The sequence below is a fragment of the Empidonax traillii genome, unplaced genomic scaffold (assembly GCF_003031625.1).
Source record: "Empidonax traillii isolate 1590-97213 ecotype Southwest subspecies unplaced genomic scaffold, ASM303162v1 scaffold2:size4533513, whole genome shotgun sequence".
In the NCBI taxonomy this organism is placed as follows: domain Eukaryota; kingdom Metazoa; phylum Chordata; class Aves; order Passeriformes; family Tyrannidae; genus Empidonax; species Empidonax traillii.
The window spans coordinates 4,307,846-4,333,764 of NW_020955195.1; the positions used below are offsets into that span (position 1 = coordinate 4,307,846).

At 47.6% G+C, this 25,919-nt stretch overlaps 1 protein-coding gene across 2 annotated transcripts; it reads right to left on the reverse strand.

Moving 5' to 3' along the window:
* Window positions 1-85: 85 nt before the first annotated feature.
* Window positions 86-22,784, reverse strand: SLC49A3 (solute carrier family 49 member 3). 2 transcript variants are annotated; one of them, XM_027902670.1, is made up of 10 exons: window positions 22,646-22,784; window positions 14,970-15,128; window positions 13,848-14,067; window positions 7,907-7,983; window positions 7,649-7,786; window positions 6,983-7,099; window positions 5,295-5,447; window positions 3,303-3,460; window positions 2,136-2,248; window positions 86-777 (listed from the first exon to the last, which is right to left on the reverse strand). In XM_027902670.1, the coding sequence occupies exons 1-10, from the start codon at window positions 22,772-22,774 to the stop codon at window positions 623-625; spliced, it is 1,419 nt and encodes a 472-aa protein (XP_027758471.1). In that variant the 5' UTR covers window positions 22,775-22,784; the 3' UTR covers window positions 86-622. The 2 variants fall into 2 exon arrangements, with proteins under 2 accessions (XP_027758471.1, XP_027758562.1); XM_027902761.1 differs by lacking the exon at window positions 5,295-5,447.
* Between the last annotated feature and the right edge of the window lie 3,135 nt (window positions 22,785-25,919).

A 25,919-nucleotide genomic window follows, 5' to 3' on the forward strand; every position in this document is an offset into this window, starting at 1 on the left:
ATGTTGTTTCTCACTTGGTCTTCCCTTCAGAGCCCCTAATACCTGCAGAAACTTATAACAAGTCCCTGCGCTCTCTAAGAGGTCACCTTTGTAACAGACTTGTATTACAGATCACATACTTCCCTGCTGAAACGAAAGGATGCTCTACCTCCTACTGTCTTTTAGCTAAGAGACACAGTCAGATCCAACCTAAGAGTAGAAGAGTTGTTACGCTGCACAAGAACCACAGTCCTTAAACACTACCACTGGGTTTGTGGTAGACACAGCTCCCATCCCTCTGAAACCTTCACCCTTGATCCAAGTACATGAAAACAAAACAAAAAAAATGGCTGAAATATGACACTCCCCTCCTCTACAACATTTCTTTAGCTTGAACCAAGTCAGATAAAAATTTCAGTTGCATAGTTGTCCAGTCCCACTTTCACCTTTCTGTCAGGACAGCCTTTCTTTCAGCCCAGATCCCCAAATAAATGCAAGATTGAGGGGTGCACAGCAAAAGTGCCCTTTGCTCTAGTCTTGCTTGTTGTGCAACAGGACCCAAATATCCCAGTGTGCCAGATGAGCATTGGTCCATGCCCAGAGGTCCGAGTCTTTGGTCCTTGGCATCCCCTTTGTGGCCTGCTTAGCATTCAGGAACATCTGCTGTTGCTGTATCTTCTGCCTTGACCAAATCACCACCGACTGTCTCAGCATGGAGCCGCTTGTAGTCCGTGTGGAAGAAGACGACGTAGAAGCAAGCCATGGCACTGCAGAGGCCAGCCAGCACCAGCACCGGAGCTGCAAGAAAGGTACACTTTTAGGTAGTGAATTCACAGATACCTGTGAGTGCAGAAGCCTAGAGGTCAGCTCCCAGGAACTGCACAGTCTGGATGAGCACCTCCCAAGGGCTACCCCTGAGCACAGGGTGCAGAGCACAGGGGGCAGCACCAATCTGGTAACAGGCAAACCTTGCTTCGCCTAACACTGGCATAGGAGGAGAATTTAGGAGGAATGAGGAAGGTTTCTAGGATTCCAAATCCTGTGTGATCCCACAGGCTAGAGTCCTTACACCAGTGCACACGGTGTGTTTGTGAGAGTGTGTGTTTCTGTGTAAATGTACATGTTTTTGTGTTGGCGGGTGGTGAAAAAACTTACAAACAAGACTGAATCAAAACACTTGAGTTTCATAAGAGAACAGATCCTCAAAGGTAGTGCTACTTGTTATATCATCTGAAAGCAAGTGTAGAAAAAGTTCACTAAACATAAACTTTTATCTAAGAAAAATTTGTGTCGAAAGAACCTTTTCTGAAGAAAAAAAAAAAAGTATATCTGAAACACTATGGAACAAGGCTTCTCATTCCAGCAGTGTCTCACACAACTCCATGTCTTTCTCCCCAGTTGTTCCTGCATGTATCAGATCAGAAAATGAGTTGGAATGGGTGCCTGTTATGAAGCCTTGATCTCTGACACCTAGTGGATCTTGTTCTGGGGAGTTTCCGCTCAGCCAAGCAGGATATATTTAAACGATGATGACCAGCCTTTGTTTACAGTGTCCCCAGGACTTGGTGTCAGTATTACATAAATATGAACCAGCTGAGAGATCAAGACCAGCATTTAGCCTGCAATGAAAACACATTTGTGCTCTCATCTCAGTTGCTGTCTCTTTTTCTGACCAGCTAGGAAAGGAAGGGAAATCCGGAGTAAGGCAAAACAAAGCTGTACCAGTATGTTCCAAACACAGGCAGATGTTTGTGCAGAAGCATGGGAGGTTACTTTCAGTCACTGCAGTTGTATTCTTGGCCTCCCACACTGCAAAGCAGCACAGGTTCTGCTACATGGACCGTGTCTTCCTCTCAGAACAGCTGCTTTCTGGCTTGGTGAAGCTCAGGACTCTGCAGGGTGACTGGAAGAGTAATTTTAACCCAGAGCCAGCATGGGCATTCGTGGCACTTTAAGAGTTTTCTGATTTCAATCTTGCAGGCTTGGTTTAGCAGGAACTCCTTGGTAGCAAGGAGTGCACCATCATGTTTGGAAAGGTGGGTAGGAAATATGCTACAGTAGGAATCAGCATTGCAGGGTCCCTCACAGTGAGACCTGGAGGGAGGTACACAGGATGCAACTGAGTGTCCAGCATCATTTCCCAAGGACATACTCACTTGTCCAGTCCAGGGCTCCATCCTGGTCAAGGGCACAGGTGGAGGATGGATCCTCAGAAACACGGACAGTGAGGGCTTGTAGCAGAATCATTAAAACCACACCTTCAACCTGGCTGTGGGGAGAAGCCAACATGTAGTTATGGCACCTGCCTGACTCATCAGTGCTGTAGACAAACCCAGCTTCCTGAGTTAGAAGAGAGTGAGGCCTCTTTCTGGAGCAGGGCCCTTCTAGCAGAGAAAGCTACTGCTGGATTCCACTGGCCCAGGCACTTGGTTAACTGGTCCTGGCTCACAGAGTGTCCAGGTCAGCCTTTCTGCACATCTCCAGACACAGGGTCAGTGTGGCAGAATCATTCTATACTCCCTCTGAAGGCAAGCAAGTGTTGGACTGCATCCCTCAGAGAGCTGAGGCTTATAACTAGGCAGAGACTTGGAAACACCTCTCACTCCAGGACTGAGGATGGGAAAAAGTTAGACTATGACTTCAGCCTCCTCCTTATTCATAGCTGGCTGGCAGCAGCAACAAAGTCCACAACCAGTGAGAGACAATAGCCTTCAAAGGCAGTGTCATGCCCCTCACTCACTGATGTTTCTTGCTGCTGGAGCTCCACCTGACACAAATAGGTGGCACCAGGTTACTTGCATCACTGCTTAGAGCTCCAGCAAGTCATTCCTGCTGAATTCCAGAGCCAGCCCTAGGCAGGTAAATTGGTAACAGGAAGGACAGACACTGTCCCATCTGTTGTGACCAGGTGCCCTGGGACTGATGAGCCCCATCTCCCTCTGCAGAGCACTGAGACCTGACAAGTGCCTGTACTGTGGTGGGAATGGGTGCCTCTCTCTCATGTGCTTCAAAGGTAGGTGATGCTGGACATGGTTAAATCACGCTTCATGCCAAGCAAGGGAGACCTTCATCTTCCTTCTTGCTTTTCTTGCACCCCTTCCACCTAGTCCTCCTCACTTTAAAACATTTAGCTCTTCAGCTCTGTGGCTCAGCCAGCCAGCTCCCCTCTTGCCATGGCCATGTGCACAGACATCACAGACAAGTTCAGTGGGGTGGCAAGGACTGATGTCCATGCTCTCTTCTCTATCTGCACCTACACCCCTGTGTGTGTGTGTGTGTGTGTTTGAACCCAGCTGTCAGTTGGATTTAAGCTGCCTGCTTACCTTGCAACAAAAATCAGGCCTGTAGACGTGCCCTCTCCCACGGGGTAGGAGCACTCCACAGCCAGCTCCATGGCAATGGGGTAGATGGCAAAACCGAAGAACCCGAAGAGGGAGCTGCTGATGGCCAACATGACGGCCTGGTGTCTGAACCGAGAAGCCTGCAGGCAAAAAACACAATACCAAAGTCTCAGTGTCAGCACTGCTGCACAGAAAGTCTCTGAACCCATAACCTGCAGGAAGCTCCAAGAGCTCACTGTTCTCACCAGTACATTCCCTATCTGTTCCTGAAATCAGTGTTTTTACCTCGAGGTCTCTAGAGTCAACTAATGGCTGCACAATGGAGAGTCACTTGTTGAACTGAAGCAAGGGGAGAGGATTCAGCAGAATTACCTTAAAGGCCTTGGTGTGGTTGTACTACTTTAACTTGACATCCCGGATAGTAACTTACCAGGAATGTGTTCAGCATACCTCTAGCCACAAGTGAAACACACACCTTCCTCACTGTGAAAAGTAACATTTTGGAAGTGCTGTTTGCATTGGGTTACACCTGAGAATTCACTGGGTTGCTGCAGCTCAGTGATAAGGAAAATTAGTCAGACTCATGTTTGTAAAACTGGGCTTTTAACATAAACAGAAATACCCACAAATGAAAAAGCAAACAAAAACCCACAAAACATTTACAAAACTTGGAGATTATTTTAGTGCCTAGAACAGCCTTGTCCCTAACTCTGGAGGAAAGAGCATGACCTTGTCCAACCAATGCTGGTAAAGACGAGGTACTTTGCATCCACACTGCTGGTACCTTTTATGTAATAAATTCCCACAGAGGAACACGAGGTGTCTGTTCTGGCACAGCTGCAGGCCTGGCCCAGCTTAACAGGTAAAGTCAAGAGAAACTCTGTTTGAAATCTGAGTTTGAAGTGTGAAGGCATCAAGCAGATTTGAATGGGTTATTTTTGTTCTAACACTTTGAAATAATAGTTCATCTGTATAGGATGAAGGTGAAAAAAGGGAGGGGAGGAGGGAAAGGTTTGCTTGTTTCTCCTAACGCTGCCTCCTTCCTACTCAGTGCTTCATTTAAGTCCAGGTGATCTGACTTGTATACAGATCATCCTCAAAAAAAATGCTACAGCACTAAAGGGGGAAATGCAAGGCTTGTTTTAGGCACCTTGGCCTACATTGATAAAGGCATTGCATTTGTCCGCCTCTTCCAAATGGAGCTACCATCACTGGAATCCTGGCGCAGGGGGAGGTGGGATCACGATTTACTGGAAGTCTTGATTTTTTCAACACACAAGAGAAATGTACAGCATAAGCCTGCTGGGAAAGCAGAAAGCTGCACCATTTTCTGGGTCCTCTGCAGTGCTGGGAGTCCCATGTGTCATGATCAGATTCCTGCTGTGTGATGGCTCCCACTGGCAATGGCTATGCTTGAGTGCAGTACTTGCCCTCTGGACCTATGGTCGTAAAGTCTCCAGGTGCTGCATTCCTCTGCTGGCTGAATTCAAATGTTCTACTTTTTTGCCTCTCTTGTCTTGTCCTCATCAAGGAACTACTGAAGAACTAGGCACGTAACTAGGTCCTTTCTGCTAATGTTGCACTCCTGACAGCCACCCCTGTTAAAGGCAGGTGTTGGAAAAACAGGGCATTCTTGTTCATTTTTGTAAGATGGATATTTAGCAGTTCCATTTCCTTTTGGAACAAACGGTCTTGGGCATCAGTAAGTAAACATGGTGGTCCAGCGTAGGGAAGTAAAACTATGCCAGTTTATTTATATCCTGAATCAGTCTGTTTCAGGCTTCACAGTGACTGTGAAATTCTCAGTAAAGGGTTTTTCTTTAAAACATTCGTAGCCCAGAGAGATAATCCCAAAGCGTAACACATGGTTTAATAAATACTATGACATCAGATGACCTTGGTTTAAGCTGATGATTTATCAGATGGCAACAGAAACAAGCCCACGGGTATGGTGCAATGCAAGAGAGAACTCACCACTGCAAACACAATGCTGGCAAGCGCGCTCAGACAGAAACAAATCTTGGTGGACTCGATGAACTTCCTTGTCCGGTCAACATACATGCCTAGTAGGAAAGCACCCAACAAACCACACACTGTGAACAGGGCACCATTCAGGCCAGCAAAATCCTGGAGGGCAGAAGATTAAGTAATGAGAAACTGGAGCAGTTAGGAAAGAGGTTTTAATGTCACTGACCCATCATTTTCCTACCTCACTTACTGAGGGAGGAAAAGCATCCTTGCCCACTGCAGTAGCTGAGGCATTCACAGGGTGCTGAGTAGCAAATAACAGGGGCTAGGTGCTTCTGCAAGTGTTTGGGGACAGCAGGGTGACAGCACTCCCAAAGGATGACCAGCTTTCTGCACACTTGTCAAGGGAGGCTGGATGCAGAGCAACAGCAGTTCCCCAGCACTAAAAATTCCAGCCTGGAGCCACTGGGCTCTTTCAGGGGCAGTCAGGTGCTTTGTCCACACTGCTGCTAACAGGTCCAACTTGGGACCTGCTGTTGTTTATAATCATCCTCCTGGCCCTTTTCTTACCAGGGACCTGAACTGGCACACCCACCACGTGTTAGATGGGACACATCTCCTGGCTGTGTCAAATTAGAGAGGCAGTGAGCAGCACCTAGGATGGGATACGTGCTCTGTTGCCTGCACTGATTGCCCTTTGCTTGTACTACTTCTTCAGCTCCATAAGAATCCAAATGCAGACAGCAATCCTGAAAGCAGAGCAGCTTTTAACAAATCTGGGTAAACATTTTTGGGAGCCTCTGGAGTGGACTGGAAGGAAAGGGTATATGGAATGGCTTCCGTGGGCTAAAGGGCCGGGAAAAGCCAGATGAGTCACACAGACAAAACCATCATGATGCACGGAAAGCAAGACTGGAAAGTTGAAAAGGTTTCCAGTTAAAAGCCATTGGTGTTTGCAAACAGGACCTGGCTATGGAGCCCTAAGCCAAATATTAGACCTGGGAGCTGAAGAGAGGATGGACTGAGACCAGACATGTAAGTGTGCATAAATGACAGCTGAAGAGGTGTTCTAAGAGGACCTCCATGTCAATACAAGCAGCAGGACTGAAGTGCAGTCTGCTGAGGAGAAACACATGAACTGGGACATCCTCCTGCTATTACAGGGAGAGAGCAGGAGGAGACAGCTGTGCACAGACTGTGCTGAACTGTAAAAGCGGCACCTGGGCAGTGTCATAGCAAGGATGGAGAAACAGCTGTCACAGTGTCTGTGACTTCCTCTGCTGCCCTGGCTTCATGTAATTCTGTGCAAAGAGGAAAAGCTGCTTGCCTTCAGCTTCACTGCCTGGGCCCCATCCTACTCTGGGATAGGTGACAGAAGGCTGCATAGACATCAGTGCTCTGGAGTGGCTTAGGAAAATCACAGTATTGTTTTTCTCTAAAAAAAAATTTGATTTGTGAATGGGAGCCTGGTCATGGGCAGTGACGAAAATGCAGGTCATCCATTATACTAAGAGATTGGCTGTGCTCTGGATTAATGTACTGCTTAACCTATATCAGATAATATGAACAAATAAGACATGAGATGGCAGCATATTCAATTGTCTTCATTTTGCTCTGAATTCCTTATCAGGGAAAATCAATTTGATTGTACCATAGATGATTCGGACAATGGGCAGGAAAGGAAGAAGACTCACATTCGAATACCCCTTTTCACAAAGGATCTGTTCTAGCAGGGCTGAAAAGCAGGTAAACATCCCAATTCCTCCTCCGAAGCACACTGCCAGGATGATGTATGGTTTGTTTCTCAGGAGCTAAAAAAGAAGTTAATGTAAATAAGTGGAGGGGAGAGAAGGGCCTGGCTGTGACAGTAGACTTGAGGGTCAGCAGGTGAAAATGGTGACAGGGCAACCCTGTGATTATTGACAAAGTATGGCTCTGTCCTGTCAGTTCAGCCAGAGGACAAGTTAAAATGGGGACCATGTAGGGAGCTAAGATCTCTTCAGTGCCCAAATTCTTCCTTCATGTTGCCATGTGCTGTCCTACCTGTTACCACATCTGTTCAGAGGGCTCAAGTTGTGTGTGGTCCTCTTAGGTGAGCCCAGCTGTGCCTGTCTGAGGTATCTGCATGGCAGCCAGCCCACAGCTGAATGCTCAGATAGCATCTCTTGCAGCTTTGCTGTGATCAGCTTCCACTGCCTGAGGAAGGAAGGGATCCCGATCTCCTTCAGGGGGTTTTCCATGGCAGGTTTGGGGGAGTGGCGTTCTGAGCCTGCTTTGTAAGGAAATTCCTCAGCATGCTCCTGTCTGGCAGGGTTGCACCCCTCACTCCAGCGCGGCACTCTTGGTGCTGTAGCACTTACCATTTTGAGCCCTGTGAAGAACGGCTGAGAGTTGGAGTTGGTGGCACTGGCTGAAGGAGGCGTTGGAGGAACCTTCTCGTGAATCCCCAGCGTTGCTAGAGCACAGGCTATTACTGCTGGGACAGCATAAACACCCAACTACACAACATAAGGACAAGCCAAGTTATCAGTCTTTCGAGCTCCGCTGCCCCCAGACAAATAAATCAGCTGGACTCAAAATTAGCCCAGTGAAAACTGATAAAAGTAGATTTCATTTACCATCAATGGAATGTGCTTTCCTTCAGGAACTAGTGCAGGGGACAACAGGTTTGCTATAAGAATGCCCAAGGGATTGGCTGGAAGGAAATAAAAGAGAGACTTTTTTTTTTCATGCAGGCAGTCAGAATTATGTGTCTACCCCTACTGCCTGCCAGCAACAGAGCTGCAGTGTGCAGCAGAGTAATAAGGACAGAACAAGGCATATACAGGGACAAACCATTAGGGGAACATTTGGAGAAGCTGACTGCTTGGTCTTAGTGTTGCCACATCTGTTCTCTCACACCCATGAAGTCCATCCTATAAAACCATTTCTCTACAACTCCTAACCCCTCTAGACTGTTTTTCATCTGTGAATTACAATGTACACGCCCTCACAAGCCTGCCTCAGTAACTGTCAAGCTGAAAGGACAAAATTAAGGTGGACGAATCCAAGTCATCTGTTCTGGTGTTATATTGCAGGAGTTACAAACAGAGATGTTTTCCATTCTTTGTCTCCCCATGCCATTAGGGGGAATACACCATTGTGAGTAAGAACCCCCTGAGGCTTTTGGAGGGTGAACAGTCACAGCTTGCTCAGCCTCCACTGGCATCACGGACGCTCCATTCCCTTGACTGTCTTAGTGGCTCTTAACTGCACTTACACTAATATGTCCATGTCCTTCTAATATTCTTAATTCCTATCCTAATATTCCTTTTGATTGAAGGAATCAGATGTGGACAGGAGACCTCCTCAACCTGCTGGCAATGCTCTTTTTAAAGGTCAGCAGGATGCCATTGGTTTCCTTTGTCAAAAGGGCATGAACAGCAGATAAGCAAATGAGAGCTCTCTAAAGTGACACAAGGTCATTCCTGAAACCTCTCAAGCCTTTATACTTCCTTAGCAAAGCCCAAGCAGGCTTAACAAGTTCATCTTTGCTATCAACTACAAAAATCGCATGGCAGCAGAGAATCTTGGACACTGCACTGCAAGAGGGTGTTGTGTTGTTATGAGGCTGGATCTGAGCAGAGTGTGAAGCAGGACTCCTGGGACTTCGCTTGGAAACACCCAAAATTGCAGGACACAATTTTTGAACTTCAGGGCAACATTCTGCAAATAGTCAAAGTAAAGTTGATTTTCTACTAGTGTGCCATGGGGTTAGGAAAGCCAAAGCCAGCTTGGAACTGAGTCTGGTGAAGGGTGACGTGAATGGCATCCACAAGCACAAGGAAAGTTAGGGAAAACGTGGGGCTGTTGCTGGATGGGGAGGGAGACTTGGTGACAAAGGACACGGAAAATGCGAAGGTATTCAATGCTTTCTTCACTTCATTTGTTGTTGGTAAGATTGGCCTTCAGCCTTGAGACCAGATGTAAAGTCTGGAGCAATGAAGATTTATCCTCAAAGGAGGAGGACTAGGCTAGAGAACATTGTATAGCCCAGACATACACAAGTCCGTGAGACTGATGGGATGCATCAGTACTGAAGGAGCAGATTGTTTTCATTGCAAGGCCTTGGTTACCTTTAAAAGGCAATTGCAAGAGGCTCCTGAATACTGGAAGAGAGCATATATCACTCTCATCTTCAAAAAGGACAAGAAGGAGAATCCAGGGAACTCCAGCCTTTCAGTTTCACTTGGATCCCTGGGAAGGTCATGGAACAACTAATGCTCTCCACCATTTCCAGGTACATGAAGGACAACAAGGTGAAAAGCAAAAATGTCTAACTAATCTAGTAGCTTTTATACAGTGAAATGACAGGATGGATAGATGAGGAAAGGGCAGTTGACACTGCCCCCATAACAATCTTGCAAACAAACTGATAAAGTACTGGCTAAACTAGTGGACAGTGAGATGAGCTGAAAGCCAACTGAATAGCCAGGCCCAGAGGATTGTCTTCACTGACAGGAACACCAGCTGGAGGCCAGTCACTAGTGAGGCACCCCAGGGGTTGATACTGAGGCCAGTACAGTTTGCCCTGGATGACAGGACAGAGTGCACCCACAGACAGTCTGCAGGTGATGTGAACCTGGGAGGAGTGGATGATAGAAGAAGCGGCCATGCTGCCATTCAGAGGCACTGCAACAGACTGAAGAAAGAGCTAAAGGGGAACCTTGTTAAGTTCAGTGAAAGGAAATGTAATGTGCTGCACGCAGGGAAGAAAAATGACCCCATCCACCAGTGCCCCTTGAGGATCACCAACAGGAAAGCAGCTCTGCAGGGAAGGACCAGAGGGATGGGAGGACACCAACTTGACCATGAGGCAGCAACACAGCCTCCTGATAAAGAAGGCCACCAGCAGCCTGGGGTCTGCACTAGGCAGAGTGTTGTCAGCAGGAGTTGCTCCCTCCCCTCTTCTTAGCACAAGTGAGTCCCCATCTGGAGTAGTGTCTCCAGTTCTGGGCCCCCCAGTGTGAGGGAGACAGGAACTTACTGGTCCAGAAAACAGAAAATATGATTAAGGGACTGGAGCTTCTGTCATGTGAGGAGATATTAAGAGAGCTAGGACTGATCAGTCTGGGGAAGGTACTGGAAAACAGTTTTGCAGAGAAGGACACAGGGTCCAGGTGGATTGCAAGTTGACCACAAGCCAGTGATGCACCTTTCCAGAAAGGTGTCCAACAGCATGCTGGGCTGCATTAGGAAGAGCATTGCCAGCAGGTGAAAGATCTTCACCCTCTGGTAAGACCTGGTGAGAAACATAGAGAGGGCTGAGTCCAGTGCTGCGTTCCTCGACAGAAGATACCAACTAATGGAGCAAGTTCAGTCAAGGGCCAAAGACACGATTAAGGGAGTGGAACATCTCTCATACCTAAGGACACTGAGACAGCTGGGACTGTTTAGCCTGCAGAAAATAACCTTGATGAGCAATTACAAAGATGGAACCAGACATTTCTCATACAAAGCATAACACAGGAAAGTCTACCCGAATATAAACTCCTTTACTATGATAGTGAATGGCCAGTCTCTTCGCGAATGAAGAACCGGGGAAGGTCTTTCCACCTTCCAGCCTGCGCATTGGATTTTTTAGGTGAGAGTTGAGCACTGAAACAAGATGCTCAGATAAGCTGCAGTACCTTCATCCTTGCAGACAGGCAAAACCCTTAATAGACATAAACCTGGGCAACCTGGTCTAGCCAGGCCTGATTGAGCAGGGATGATTGGACAAGATGATTCCAAGAGGTGCCTTTCAATCTTGTCTATTCTACAGTTCTGCTGAGGCATCATTAATAGTTCTACAGCACACAGCAGCTGTAGTATTTCTGCTCTGTACTTGAGAAAGTACCAGCTTATGATGCTGGTGAAATGATACCTGCTTTTAAGTACAAGGACACAATTAAACAACAGTTTCCAAGGAGATGGATTAAATCTTCTCTGTTGGGGTAAAATGCAACCAAGCATTGTTGAGGACATTTGCAGGTTGTAGCCTGCAAACTCGTCAGCTGTTTTCATGAACTACAGACATGCTGAAGCAGTTCCAGAAGGTATGGGTAAAGGTTGGAAATGTGAGCATTGGGCTAAATTTGAAAGGACTGAGACTACTTGAGTAATTACACAGTTTCAGCTGCCTTCTTTTCCTGGGAAGAGAAATTTTATGAGCCCAAACATTCCATGAATGGAAGGGAGAACACTGCAGTTAATCAGCTGTACATTACGGTCCAGGAGTCCTGGTGGATTAGCTTTCAGTACTCTGCAGTGGGGCTAAGTGTTTTGTAGTCAGTGATGCTGATGCACTGAAACTCCTCAGGGTGCAGGCCAGAGTAAATGAAGAATCCTATGGACGAAGCAGGGGTCATTTCAGTGGACTGAGTCATGTCTGTCTACTTCTGACAAAGGAAAATTTCTCATGGTGCTCACGGAAGATCTGGCACTGCTTCTCTGAAGTAAGTCTCTACAAGTGATGGGTAGGACCAGAATACAATAAACACTCCAGAGCTGAGTCATTAATCACCCTGACAGCTGAGTCATAGTGATTTCGGCTGCTCAGCAGGATCCTGGGTGCAAGGTCCATATTTGTCACAAAAGCCTGGGGAAGCCTACTTACTAATTGCAAGAGGCTGTAGGGCCGGTTTCTGTGTGCAGCACTGATACCAACCATACTGGGGTGTGAGTGCTGCTCTGGCAATTACACAGGAAATGGGTATTGATAATTTGGAGCAAGATTGAGAGATAAAGCTCAAGTGAGCAATAGGAAGACAAGTGGGAAGAAGCAAAGGGAAACGTGGCTGTAAAGTAACTGGGTGGGAGCCATTCAGACTTTCTAGACAAAATAAAGAAGAGGTGATTCTGTCCATAACTGCCTGACAAACAGGTGCAACAAGACCGAATAGCTGGTGGATAAGGAGCATCGAGATTAGAAGTAACATGCTGACATTTGCCAGTGATGTAATGAACCACTGGAATAAATGACTGGGGCTGTGGTAGATCCTCCTTCTAGACAATATTTAAATTTTCTTGAAATGAAATCCTGATTTTGTACAGCAGACATTAAGGGTATAATTAAGCATTATAAATAGAAGCGCTCTGTACAGTAACCTTCAGGTGCTGCTGCAGACAACAATCACAGCCCATTCCATCCACACTCTGATATCCCAACATGGCAGAGACTGAAAAGCTTAGATTTTAGGATCCTACTGTTCCTTGCTCTTCAGTTTTGTTCTTACAACAGTTTGATCAGTTTGGTCCTGTAAAGACTAAGGAGCTATGCAAAAGAAATGCTCTTTGGCTGCTCTGTCTGCTCTCTTACATAAAAAGGGCAAGTTGGGGTCCTTTAGGGCTATGAAGCACTGAGTGCCCAGTGGTCCTTGGTGGTACTGTATGATGCCACACTGACAAAAGAGCACCTTGAGGGAAGGTGAAGGTCTGCCTCAGCACTGGGAAACAAGGTGAGTCATCAGGTCCACCCTGTTCTGGGAAAGGCAGTGCAAAAAGAATTTATTTGTTCTGACGCCATAAATCCATTCTTGCTAAACAAGAGCACCCATGCTCTAGCCCTGCAGAAAGCTTTATAGGGGTGCTCCTGTGCTGCCCTTTTCCCCATGCCTACCCCTTCTTCACAACTCCAACGCAACGAGGAGGGAAGGCAGCTGTTGGCTGTTTTGACAGAAGGACAGACGGGGCTCCCACACACATGTAGGTACTGTGAGATTTCCCAGCTGGAGCCAGAGAGCCAGCCCAGTTTCTGAAGCACTCTTCAGGTCCTCGGAGAAGAAAGGAAGAGATTTCTTTGGCTGCTGGGTAAAATGTCACATGAAGGGAGGAAACAGGTCTGTCAAGTGCAGTATCCTGTCTCTGTCTGGGCCCAAAGAAGCCAAGAGAGGAATGAGATTAGAGCAAGCTTATCTGGTGCCTCTCCTCCAGCTTCCCGCCTTCCAGGCACTTAGCAAGGCAGCTGTGGTTTCTGTGTGGGTAGTCCCAGCATTTAGCATCCCCAACGTGTTTGTGTGGCCAGCTGAGGGTATTTAATCTGTGTATGCATACATACCAATTAGGAACACAAGCTCAGGCTTGCTACTGGACAAACTGGTGGACAAAACTGCCACAGGAGTCCCACCTCTATCCAGTTACAGGATTTGGCAACTGTGACCATCGGCACCACAGGCAGTTTGGACACCTCCCTAAGGAGCTGCGAAATTAAGGGCACTGAAGACTTCATACTTAGTAACATTAAGGGCTGTCCCCAACCTCTGTGATATTTAGGCAAAGATGATAACCTCTTCATGGCAGAGAGGAAGAAGGTTAGCAGCCTGGGTGGCTTGCTCTGAACATAGCACCCAGGTGTGTTTTAGACCCACTTCTTGCTATAGTGTTTTGCTGCACGTGGCTACAAGACCCTTGGGTGGAGCTGCATTTGCAAAGGCAAACTGCTGCAGTACAGAGGATTTCCTCTGCCTGCTACCTGCAAAAAGCAAACAAGTGCTAGCAAGTTCTGGGAGGCAGCAATATTGCTTCAAAGCTGTCACTTACACATTGATGCAATCATATTTGCTGTGGCTCTCTGGTGGTCTGGGAACCATAGTGCTGCCAGCTTTGTTGGTGAAAAGATGATAAGAGGCTGCGCCAGCGCACAGAGGCATTGCCCAATAAACAGGTACCAATAACTCCGGGAACCCAAGCTCAGGAACTTCAGAACACTGAACATTCGGATGATGCTGCCCATCATGTTCAGCCACGCACTCAGGATCACCTGCAGGAGGCAGAAACAGGGTTTATGTGCTGAAGGGCAGAACTTAATAAAATAGATTAGCATCAGCAGGGTTTCAGACGCTCTGCAGAAGACACTGGGTGTTATTAATAACTGGGTGTTATTAATGCCTGCCTGCAGACCATCCCCACCCCTTTGGGCCACTGCAAGATGCTCCTGATCCAACCTGCCTCCTTAGGGAGCCATGTGGTTGTCTTGGCCCTGTGCGAGAACTACACCACAGTGTAGCTTACGTAAGAGAGCAGACACTGGCATGGAATTGATGAGAAACCCAAAGTTCACTAATTACACCTTACTGGCAAGTTTGTGCCATCACCCACATTTTGCCGTGACAATCCAAAGATCATGGCAATGAATCATCCAGCATATGGATCCTGCAAATGCTCTCCTATACCACTGGCATGCTAGTGTTTCAGTGCCACATTCCACAACACATTTTTGGGAAGACTGTGTGGAGATCCCAAGCTGGCTTAGCAGAGACCAAGCTCTGAGCAGACAGGGGTCTCTTGCTTGCATCCTCCCCTGCTGCTCCTTAAACTGGTCCTGCAAACAAAACAGCTAACCCTAACACTTCTCCACAGCAAATCCCACCCAATTACAGTTACGTCTTCAGAGAGTCATCTCACAGCATCTATCCCTGTCAGTTGGCTAAGATAACAAAAACTAAAGGAAAGTAGAGGTGCAACATTATTCTGACTTTTCCCACTGCTCTCCACCACAGAGGTGATGTGAGAGCTGTTACTGAAACAGGATAGAGCTTTCAACGTGCTCATCCTCTGCAGCTTTTGGCCAGGCTCCCTTATCTAAAGCACGCATTTTAGCACTTTGTGCATCTGCTATCTCTAGGTGAAACTTCCTCAGGGAAACAGAACACCTCAACTCACAGCACACCGGAGCCCCACGCTGTCGAGAACCCACGTTGCCACCAGACCAAACGGGATGGAGATGAGGAGGTACACTATGGAGAGCCAGTTGACCGTCTCCAGGGAAATGTGGAAGTAGGCAGCTGTCTTATCAGCCACAGGAGCAAACGTCAGCCACAGCTGCAGAGCAGAGACCAAAACACACATAAGCACAAAAACCTCCAGAAGGACAGAAATTCAGCATCCCCCCAAACTGAGTTGCGAAGAGGCTCACTCTCCTTGAAATTAGGATTTTAAGGCTGGTAATAAAAATTCAAGCCCCAAGTGTCTGCAGTTACTCGGCCCAGAGCACCCCATCCATTTTGCTGCCTCATCCCCAATCCCCTGGACCTGATGCTGGAGGCTGAAAAAGTAGAGGCCAGTACCTTTTTCTGTCACTGTGTTGAACATGTCGGCCCTGATGCATGCACTTACCTGAGGTAAAACACAAGCAATTCTTCTATACTAGCATAAACAAAACAGAGGCTGCCACCTCCTCTCTGCAACTAAGAGCCTCTTAGACTGGTATTTACAGTTCCATTGATAACTCCTGGACATCTCACAAGAACAACTTTGTTATGAGTTAGCCAAGAGATACATTATTCCATGCTTTCCTCTATACACTCAACTGTTAAAAAAAAAGCCTAGAAATTTGCATTATTCAATGTATCAGGACATGTAAAATGGAAGGTACACACAGAAGAGGTACTTTAACTATCCACATTTTTCTTCCAATGCCATATCTGGAAATGTCCCCCTAAACCTTGTTTTAGGCACTGGTTTCACAGTTCCCGTCTGCTTCTGGTTTCTTGTAGGAATAGCAAGACCCACTTTATTCTCAAATCAGGTCCTGAGATCATGCCCACAAGAAAGAAATTTGAACCTAAATTTAAGGATGTTTCCATAGGGTTTTCGCAAAGGTGTCTCATGGTGCTTTTCAAAAAGATTAGCCTAACCTGAGAACAGGTTTCAATGATGTGGATGTAAGCTACTCTGGTGTTAGGAGATGATATTGCTGCTGTTGAATACTCGAGATTATAAAGTTTGCAGAAAACTGAACACAACTTCAGCTATCGCTTTTCCACAAAAGAACTCCAGCCACTGTTACTTTCCAGGTACTTATCCCTGCCATCACAAACTTCCTCTTCCCAGTCTTCATCCTGCAGAGAGGATTAGCTGTGGCATTAATGTGTAACTGAAAAAGGGCTCAGGTAACCTCAGAGAAAGGTGTGACCCTACACTCTACTTGTTATTTCCAGTGTTCTAGTACTTTTCTTACATGCTAGAGACCATAAAAGCTATCACATTAGACAGGAGCAGCAGGGGAGAGACGGACTTCTCTTCCCAAAATGTCACTGTGTGAGAACAGCCATATGCAAATCATTGTTTAGCTAGGCTTTTCTCCTAGTAGGGATGCAATGAATAAATGGTAGTACAAGAGAAGTTTTGAATGTTCTATCAGTGTCCTTGCAAGGGTGCCTGGCATCAGCCTCCTCTGGAAGGAGCTGACATACCATTATCTCCCACATTCAACTCAAAGCTCCCATTACCATGCTGGGCTCAGACACGCCCATGTGACATCAGTCAAAGGTCTGGCAGGGGATGGATTTGGTATTTACTCAGCTTCTACAGTCAGGTGGACGGAGTTGCTGAGTGCTGAAGGAAACTGTACTCTTGGACAGCATGGAGGGTATTCCAGATCACTTTCCAGACTTCCATCAGACAGGGATGGGAATTTAAATGTTTCATGCTAATGTAACTGTTTAGATGTTACAAGCATCACTAAGGCATGAGCATTAGTTTGATTACAGGATGCTAAACTGCTGCTAAACAAATTGCAGCTCTGTGTATCTGGAAATAGCAGTTCCCAGTTCCTCACTGCCTTCCAGACGGGGGCGGTGGTGATGAAACACTGTACCAGGAAACGGTGTAATTAAAGAGATGATACATTTTGTAAGCCAGCTTCAGGTGGATTTGCACCCTTCCTGTTCCTCTACACAAGATGCTCACCTATGCATGACATCACTAGGACAGTCATGGCACAAGCCAGAGCACAGCATTTTGTGTACAGTGACTGTATGTGTCTATGAAAGCTGGGATTAAGCATTCTGATGCATTTCCATTAGACCTAGGAAAACCATTCCTTGCTGAAAACCAAGCACACAGGCTGTGCTGTACTCGTGTCTGGAAGAAGAACTCCAGTGTGTGAGAGCACAGAAGCTGGAAAGCTGCCACCTGTCCAAGCCTGAGCTTGTTCCTCAAAATAGGAAGTGGGTTTCTTCATGGGTTTGGAGAGAAAAAGTATGCTTCGTTGTTTACCATGTGTTGCTCTAACAGAGAAATTCAGAACCGGGCAATGGAGCTCAAAGTGTAACTATAGTCAAAGAGGCCACCAAATGCCTCTGCAAAAAAGAAATGGTGCTGTGGAGTTTTGCCAACACAGGGAAACAGTGAGTGAATATGCCACCTCCTGTTTCTGATTTTTCCAGCTGTGATAACTTCACCAACAGTAGTTAGTAGGCTCTTCTGCTAGGAACTGGTGCCCTTATCCTACATGGTTTTTTGAAACTCTGCACTGCCAAGGCTGGTACTTACACAGAGACTATGCTGATTCAAGTCCCCTCTGGCAAGAGGGGTAAAGATGCAGTTCTTTCTTGGTGAGGTCAAAGTCCTCTGACATCTAAAGATGCATAATAGAGGCAGAGGGAGGTTCCACTCTGACTCCAAGGGCCATTGTCTTAACTCAGCTTTGGCCCACCAACGCCACAGAATCACAGAATGACAGATATTCTGAGCTGGAAGGGACCCACAAGAATCATTGAATCCAGCTCTTGAATGAATAGCCTGTATCAAAGCTCCCCATTGCAGATCACAGGGACAGATGCATGAGGAGAGAGAACATGTGGGGTTATAGGATGTCAGCTCCCAAAATCTGGTTGCTTCTGGAACACATAAAGGAAAAAGAAACAGAGAAAGACACCTCTGTCCCTGTAGGGCTGTTCAGTCCTTGCACTTGTTCAGTCCCTGCACAAGACCCACTTTGTGGAAATTCACCCCTACACTCAGCTCCACTGCCTGAGAGGCCACACAGAACCAGGGCCTCAGTGTGAGGTGCAGAAGGGATCAAGAGGAGCCTGTGTTATGCACTGTGCTGCTTCATCCGTGTCCTCACATGCTTCTCTGGAGGCAGCTCATTACATGTCACAATGTCAGTTCCTGATTGCGATGGCGACAAGCAATTTTGATTCACCTACAACAGCTCATGTGCCTTCAGAGCCCTGCCAGGGCTACAATTAACCAGAACCTTTCACCACACTTCAACAAAATTCCCAACTTGGCAAAAGCTGGAGTGGATGATGATGGAGGTCAGCAGCAGGTCACATTCTGGGCCATGGCATGTTAGGTCAAGAGATTTATACAGAAGCCCACACAGACCTACTAAAGCACAGGGTCTCTTTCCTTTGAAGACCAGACAGCTGCAGTGAGTTTGTGAGCCCAATCCCCTAATATTTGGCAAAACTCACTTCCCAGCATTACCTCATAGATTTTGCATTAGTTGTTCTCAAAAGAAGCTTCTCCTGTAGTATAGTCCAATGTCATTGGTAATGTTCACTCGTGTTGAGTGAAAGGTCCCTTCCAGCCCAAACCATTCTATGATTCATGCAAGCCTTCATGGACATTCCTGTAACCAAGAACAAGTTACAGAGGTTCTCACCCTGATTCCATTTCTGTTTTTCTGCTACCCTCCTAAACCCTTAAATGATTCTCAAACCCTCAAATGATTCTAAAATCCAGCCCTCTTCCTCCCAGAATCAGCCCAAACCATCTCATTTTCCTCCTGCTCTCATTCCCCTTCCACCTCCATCTTCTCCTGGTTCAGTTCTTCCACCATATTGCCCTTAATGCTTCCACACCCACACAGACTCTCCAAGAACTATTTCACCCACAGGACCCAGTTGCCCTCTGTGAATTCCAAGGGAGCCCACAGTCCCCAGCTTTGCCCACAGCAGTTCTCCCAGTCCCAGCATGCTTTCTCTCATGCACCTGGACACTGATTACGGGGTGACGCAGGATGTCTTTCTGTGGCATGGAGGCTGCCTCCTTACCCTCTGAGACCAGGCTATGGAGCCCTTACACCACAGTCCTCATCTTCAAGGTTAAAAGGGCCACACAGTCTGGAAGAAAACAGCCCCTGGCCTCAGACAAAGGCCCCCGAGCTGAGACAGGAGCCTAGGAAGCCAGGACAGAGGCTGCCAGGCGGCACTGCCATGTGTGCATGCGTATCTACAGGGGCACTGCTGGAGCAGACTGGTGTGGCTGAGGAGCGTGTGCACCCTGCCCTGGAGCATGCCAGTCTCCACTTATGCAGCTCTCCTTCCTCTCACAAGTACACTAAGAGGTGGTGTAAGTCCTCCAGCTGGTGAGTCAGGAACCACTTGGCCAAGCATGAGCCAGCTCCAACCCCCTGCTCCTCCCCAGCTTGCTCCAGCTGACAAGCACAGAAAAGGACAATGAACACTCCCTGTTTCATTCTTCTGTCTTTTTCTTTGTCCCCAGTGTGAGAAAACAAGAAAAAGTTTCTCCCGTGAAACGTAAGTTTCCAACCTATTTGGCTTCACAGTAAGGAGGCAAGAAGGAAGTAGGAATTTGTTTCAGCAGTTTACCACTATGGCAGCTGTGAGTACACCAAGAATACTCTTAAACATTATGTCTTTGGATGAAAAACCCCACACTTGAAACCACAGCATCAGTTTGGCAAAACAAATCCAGGGAGAAACCACAGGCAGAGTTATGTCACCCCTCACCATCAGTGCTGCAAGAGACAGCTGGGGATAAATCATCTAAGCTTAGCTGTGGCCAGAACATCCTCTCTGCCCAGGACTTCAGGCAGCAATGAATTATGCTGATGTCTGTGGTGTTTATGGCCTTCTTAAGATCAGGCACAAGTTTCTTTCTTACACTGCATTGTCAGCAAGGAATTCCCAGAATAGCCATATTTAGGAGATGAGAACCAACTCCTGCTAAGGTAGTACCTGCCTTGTACAGCAAGGAGAGACAAAGTTTTCAACCTCAGGTCAGTAACAGAGGTACAAGTAAGGGGCTATTTATCACTGGTGTAAAAGCCTCTATTATAATATTAACCCCACTGTGCTCTGGTTAATGAAGGAATCCCACACAGTGATGTAGAGCAGGAGGATACAGGAAAGAGCGTCCCTTTCATCACCACATGGTCTTTCCTGGTTTTGCTCAATCATACCCCAAAGCAGACTGAACTAAGAAATCCTCCTTTCTCTGAACTAAGAAATACTCCATGCTTTTCCTGTATGACCAAGCGTCCTTTCCTGCAGTTAAATTGCTTCTACCTTGTTTTCCTGACACTGACAGGGACCCTCTCTCAGGACTGTCTCCTGACTGCCACTTTTAGTGACACCGAAGGCCACTAATAGAAAACTGCATGTATATGTGCAAGAGTATCACAGGAGGCATCATCCTGAAAGCTTACTCCAGAAAATGAGGTCCAAATCAGACAATTCAAGAGTTGTATGTCCTTATCATATGCCTTTGTAGAAAGCCTGACATGGGACTACAGAGAACAAAGTGCTGCCTGAAACATTTGCACAGGAATCGAGGACACATCTTAACTTGCATGGCAATTTTTCACACCACAGAACTGGTAAATTAATCTTTTCATCTGGAACTTTTAAACAACAACAAACCACTGTGATTTCACGGACTTTCAACCACTCCCTCCATTTTAATGTGATTTTTATCAAGAACATTTCAGAGAAACTTTAGCACCAGTATATGTTTGGTTACAACTTTATACACCAGCATACTTGCCATTCCAGACCTTTGCAATGGCTCAGAAACAGTATTTCCACTCCCGGATTAGGCACCCAGTTTTGAAGTGATAAAGTTCCGGTCTAATTTCCTACTGTGGAAAAATAATACTGCAGACAGTAAGGAAGTTGTTCAAGGGAACAAGGAAACAGACAATAGGTCAATCTTTCAGGGCTACAAAGTTTTCAGCAACATAACTCAAGACACAGTTACACTTGCACATGCACTGAAAGGACCTTTTGAAGTAACCAGTTTGTTTCACTGTTAAGGTTTCAGCAAAGTCAGAACCTGACAAGACATCCTGAAAAGGCTTTGTACAGCTTCCTTCGCCCATGCTGTCACTGTCCACTTTTAGCAGGGTGGGGGTTTCTTTTGCCACATAATGTTCTTCTGTTATGCCAATGTAACTGCAAGCAAGAAGCTGAGCTTTTCTGCAGGACAATTTTTTTATACTCTTAAAGGATCCACTGATTTTCTACTGAGAAGGTGCATTCCCCCCCCCCCTCCCCCCCATATAGAGCCAAATTCTCACTATGATTTTCCATTTCTCTACTCTAGCACTCTTGCATCATGGAATACCTAATCTTCCTTCCAGCATTTAAATGTTTGCAGGTTACAGTGCCTGATCTTGTCTGTCAGACAGTCTGTATTCACAGCGTGGTAATCCTCAAGCACATGAATATCAATCTGATAATTACCAACAATGTCCTCAGTGACTTGACGAGCAAAGAACTGGGCTTCTGTCTTGTATAGTAAGCCTTGCCAACGTTATGAGTTTATCTGAGCAATTACTGAACTGAATTTGAATCTGTTCAACAGGTGGGGTGTGATCGGGCATCCCATTTTTTCCCAGTCTTTCAGAGTAAGGCACTAGGAGTAGGCAGTAAGTTCACATAACCATCTGTTCAGTGCAGAATCACTCCCATAGTGTTGTGTTTGTGCAACAGACCCTGAAAGGAAACCTAGTTGCGCCTTTTTGTGACCAGATAAATCTGCTGTCTCAGGCCAGCAATGAGGCCGAGCTAACTCGTGCTCCTCTCCCACGGCGTTTCAACACTGTTCAGCTATTCTTAGGCTTGAAACATGTGACCCTGACAGACGCTGTACACTTTCTCTCTCTCCCCACGGCCTACTAAGTGGACTCGGCAACAACTTTTGCTGTGCTCCAGGACACATTTTGCTTCATCCCAGTCTGACTTGACGCTGCGGTACTTCCTGCTGTGCTCTTGGATCACATACATCCTCCCGCCCCATCCTGCCCTTCCCCTGTCACCACCCCCCCCGTGCCCCGGATCCCCCACTGTCATAAAGGGAAGCCGGGAAAACAAAGTTCAAAAGCAAAAGCCACTTGTTCTGTCCCTGCGACACGGCCAGGCTGAGGCTGCTCTGAGCCGTGCGCGTACAACCGAGTCCCGGTGCTCTAAGGATGAGGGGGTGGATCCGAGACAGGGCACTGGGGCAGAGCCCTGAGGATTACCTGGCTGCTTCTAGGAAGAAACAAGAGGTGTTTTTGGCTCTGGAAAGCCATGCCAGCTCCCTCCGCAGCACCAGCAGCAGCCGGAGCTGCTCTGCAGAGTCCCTGCACGGCAGGGCGGGAGGGAGGGAGGGCTGTGCCCGCTGCCTGTGCTGCGCCTCCGCCTGTGCCCGGGCACGCCAGGGCTGCCGGCGGCCGCCCCTGCCCCACGGCCCTCCGGAGGAACGTCCCGCCGCCCTCCCGCCCCAGCCGGCCCCGGGGGCTCCAGCGGCGCCGCGGGAGCGGCTCCCGGAGCGGGGGAAGCGGGTCCCGGCCCCGGCGATGCCGTCACCGCCGCACTCACCATGGCGTTGGAGCAGTTGAGCAGGCACACGGCGGACAGCAGGAACCACCGCCGCCGGTACGTCTTGAACTCGGCCAGCCGCCCCGGGCTGCGCTCCCCCAGCAGGCTCGCAGCCTCGCCTCCCTCCATCGCGGCTCAGCTAGGCTCGGCTCGGCTCGGCTCGGCGCGGCTCAGCACTGCCCCGTCCGGCCCCGCCCCGCCGCCCTCGCCGGCCTCCCTGGGGCGGCCCCGGCCGCGCCACCGCCCGGCACGGCACGGCACAGCATGGCACAGCCCGGATCGGCACGGTACAGCATGGCACAGCCCAGCATAGCTCGGCCCGGCACAGCACAGCACAGCACAGCATGGCACAGCCCGGCCCGGGGCTGCTTCGAGCTGGGCTCCAGCCCTTCCCCGGGGTCCAGCCGCCCTGCCCGCGGAGCCGCCCGTGCCCCACCGCACCTGTCAGCCGGGGGGAGCCCGGCGCTCCGAAACGGGGCGGCTGAGGGGCGCGGGAAGTGGGGCGCCTTGGCCAGGAGACGCTTCTCCCTGCCCCGTGAGTCTCAAAACAACAACAGCATCGCCAACATCCTGATGCCCGTTGACGGCTCCGCATAAGGAGTCACCGCCAGTCTCGCCTCCGGGCAGCGCCGGAGCGGCGGCTGCAGCGCCTGGAATGCAGGTGGTGGCAGGAGGAGGGAGCAGCCTCGTGGGAGCAGCACTGTCCGAGTGTTGATCGCTCACTGGAGTAGGAAAAGGACTAGAGGAGAATAAAGGGAGTGTGTTAAGACCCACAGGGGTCCATCAGCCACGGGACATATAGTTTGGCTACGGATTTGTATGACTGATTTTGCTGCAGGCAGCAGTATCTTCTTTCCCCAGTGCAGAGACACCCACCTTCTCAAAAACTCAACAAGATAAAAAGCCGAAAGTGCAAAGGAAACACCCTTCCCCCCCACCCCTTCCAAACAAGACCTTCAAGTTGGTCCAAGACTGGTAGTGCCTGGATGTCTTTCTCCCAGCTCTGAGGTCTAATCACCCTCCCACACCACCACTGCTCAGCCTCAGAAGTACCGAGCCAACAGGCAGATGGATTCCAGAAATGGGTCCAAAATACTAACATCCACCATGTTATCTCTTATTCAGCCCTTTGGAATCCTTGTGCCATTCCTCATCACAACCTCCTAAGAGCACAGTACCTTCTCAGTCAGAGGCTGGGGTCACTTGCTGTGAGAAGGACTTTATTCTGAATGCTTTGAGCATATTTGGAAGAGTGGATAAGGGAAGGTTATCCTGCATGCAAGTATTCTCTCTCTTATGGACAATTTTAGCCAAAAATTTCTGAGAGTGTTGAGGGAGGAGTAGGGAGTGGAGAGAGGGGAAGGAGTGAGAAGAAACTGTTTCTACCCCATGTCTCACCTGTTGTTTCAGGGTAGAGAGAAGCATGTGATGTTTGTGCTAGTGAGCAAGAATTTACTGACTTGCTGACTTACTAGAAACATGCTTACTAGGAACATACTAGAAAGAGGCCAAGATGTATGGGACAGCAGAAAGACACAGCACCCAGTGCTTGCCAGGAGAACCATCATTCCCTTCTCTCTCTGGTCACTCCTGATGGCAGGCAAGGCCTGTATGAAAATGAACTTCACTGAGGCTCTGTCCACATGATCTCCACTGTGCGCACTCCTTTTTCAGGTTAAAATCTCTGTTATCATTAAAATGTCTGAATAATGCTGTCAGAAACCAGGATCCCACGTGAAAGACCTTTACTGCCTCATTTTGTTAGTAAAGTACATTAAAAGCTCGAAATGCACATATTTGTAGGACAGATCAGAATCAAAGCTGCTCTATTTAGGCTCTTTCTGCATTATTTCTTATGTCAGGGTAACATGGTGTGCTGTTTTCTACTTGAAACAGGATCCCAGAGTAAGTTGTATCTGGACAGTGAAGGAGTTGCTCTCTGTGAGAACTCTCACTTTGGGTGCAGACATCAGAAATCAAGTGTCAAACAGGGCCACAGAAAGGGAAAAAGACAACTGCAGCAGGAGAGAACTGCTTTGCTGTTTTAGAAGAGCAATCAGCAGAACACTTTACCCCTACAGGTGGGACTAAATTAAATCTTTGGTTTGTATGCACCCTGCAGCGACTAGTCTGGGGCTGTAGGAAGGTAGGAGCACTTGGAGCAGCTGTGTGAAATTTCATTCCTCTGCTTTTTACCATATCTCCCAGAAACAGGGGCACCACTTGTTACTGGCAGCACACCAAGGACAGCAGTAGGATTTGTGTTGAAGGAGAATGGCCCCATCTGCCCTGCACCTTCTTATTCTTTCCTGATGCTCCTCTTCTTCCTGGTGTATCTCTGTCAGTCCCTTTCTCCCCAGCTACACCAGCTCTTTCTCATATCTCAGCACATTCTATGCCCTATTTTCATCCTGGGTCTTGTTTACAGGAATTTGGGAGGCCAGATGTCACAGGGGCTTCTCAGCTAAGCAGTTTCTTGCTTTGTAGGTACTTGTACTGAGATGTTGGTGGTCTCTGATGTGGAAGCATATGTAAAATACACTGAGCAGACCCAGCCACACAACTTGTACACTGAAAAGTCCCTGTTAAAAAAAGATAGATAAAAAAAACCCAACACCCCACTCCAAAAAAAAAAAAAAGAAGTTTGTTTTCTCTCAGGGAGGTAAAAACTTGTAGATGTGGGAAAGAAAGTTATCAGCAATAGAGTAGTTGGAAAAAAATGGGTGTGAAACAATTTTGTGTTGGGAGAGGTTTCTGCATCCATAGCACTTTTACAGTATTGAGCCCCTGAAACAGCAACAACAGGATCATCCAGGTTGTAAGAAGCCTCTGGTCCAACCTCCTGCTCAGTGTGGAGTCAGCAATTGTGGCATGCCACCCTTAAGGGGAAGGAAGCACCCTCAATTCATAGAGGCTCATGGCTGAAAGAAATTACAAAAGTGAGAGGTCCAAAAAAGGTTATGAAGTTCTATTTGTAAATTACACACTTGGCTTAGAAATTGGTCCACCTTGGTGCTGGACCTACTATATAAGTATATGGCCATGGGTTTGGGATAACAGGGTAGGGTAAAAGGGAACAGAGGGATTAATTGAAGAGGAGGAGCGAGAAAGAAATGAAAAAAGTGAGAAAGAGAGATCTTTCTTGGCTCCAATGTCAATCCAGCTGATGGGATGTCCAGGGTTCTGGCAGTGTCTGCACATCCAGGCTTTGTGGATGTACCTTTTATACATAAATTTCTCCAACCTGGAGACAAATTTCCCACTTTCTGTGCAA

Bases quoted from the DNA above. Each gene is read 5' to 3' on its own strand.
- SLC49A3 (XM_027902670.1), bottom strand. From the start codon at position 22,774: ATGGAGGGAGGCGAGGCTGCGAGCCTGCTGGGGGAGCGCAGCCCGGGG. The intron at 14,068-14,969 runs GTGAGTTGAGGT...TGCCTCCTGCAG, and splicing joins GCGTGGGGCTCCGGTGTGCT to GTGATCCTGAGTGCGTGGCT. The intron at 7,984-13,847 runs GTAAGTGACAGC...ATTTCCTTCCAG, and splicing joins AAATATGATTGCATCAATGT to CCAATCCCTTGGGCATTCTT.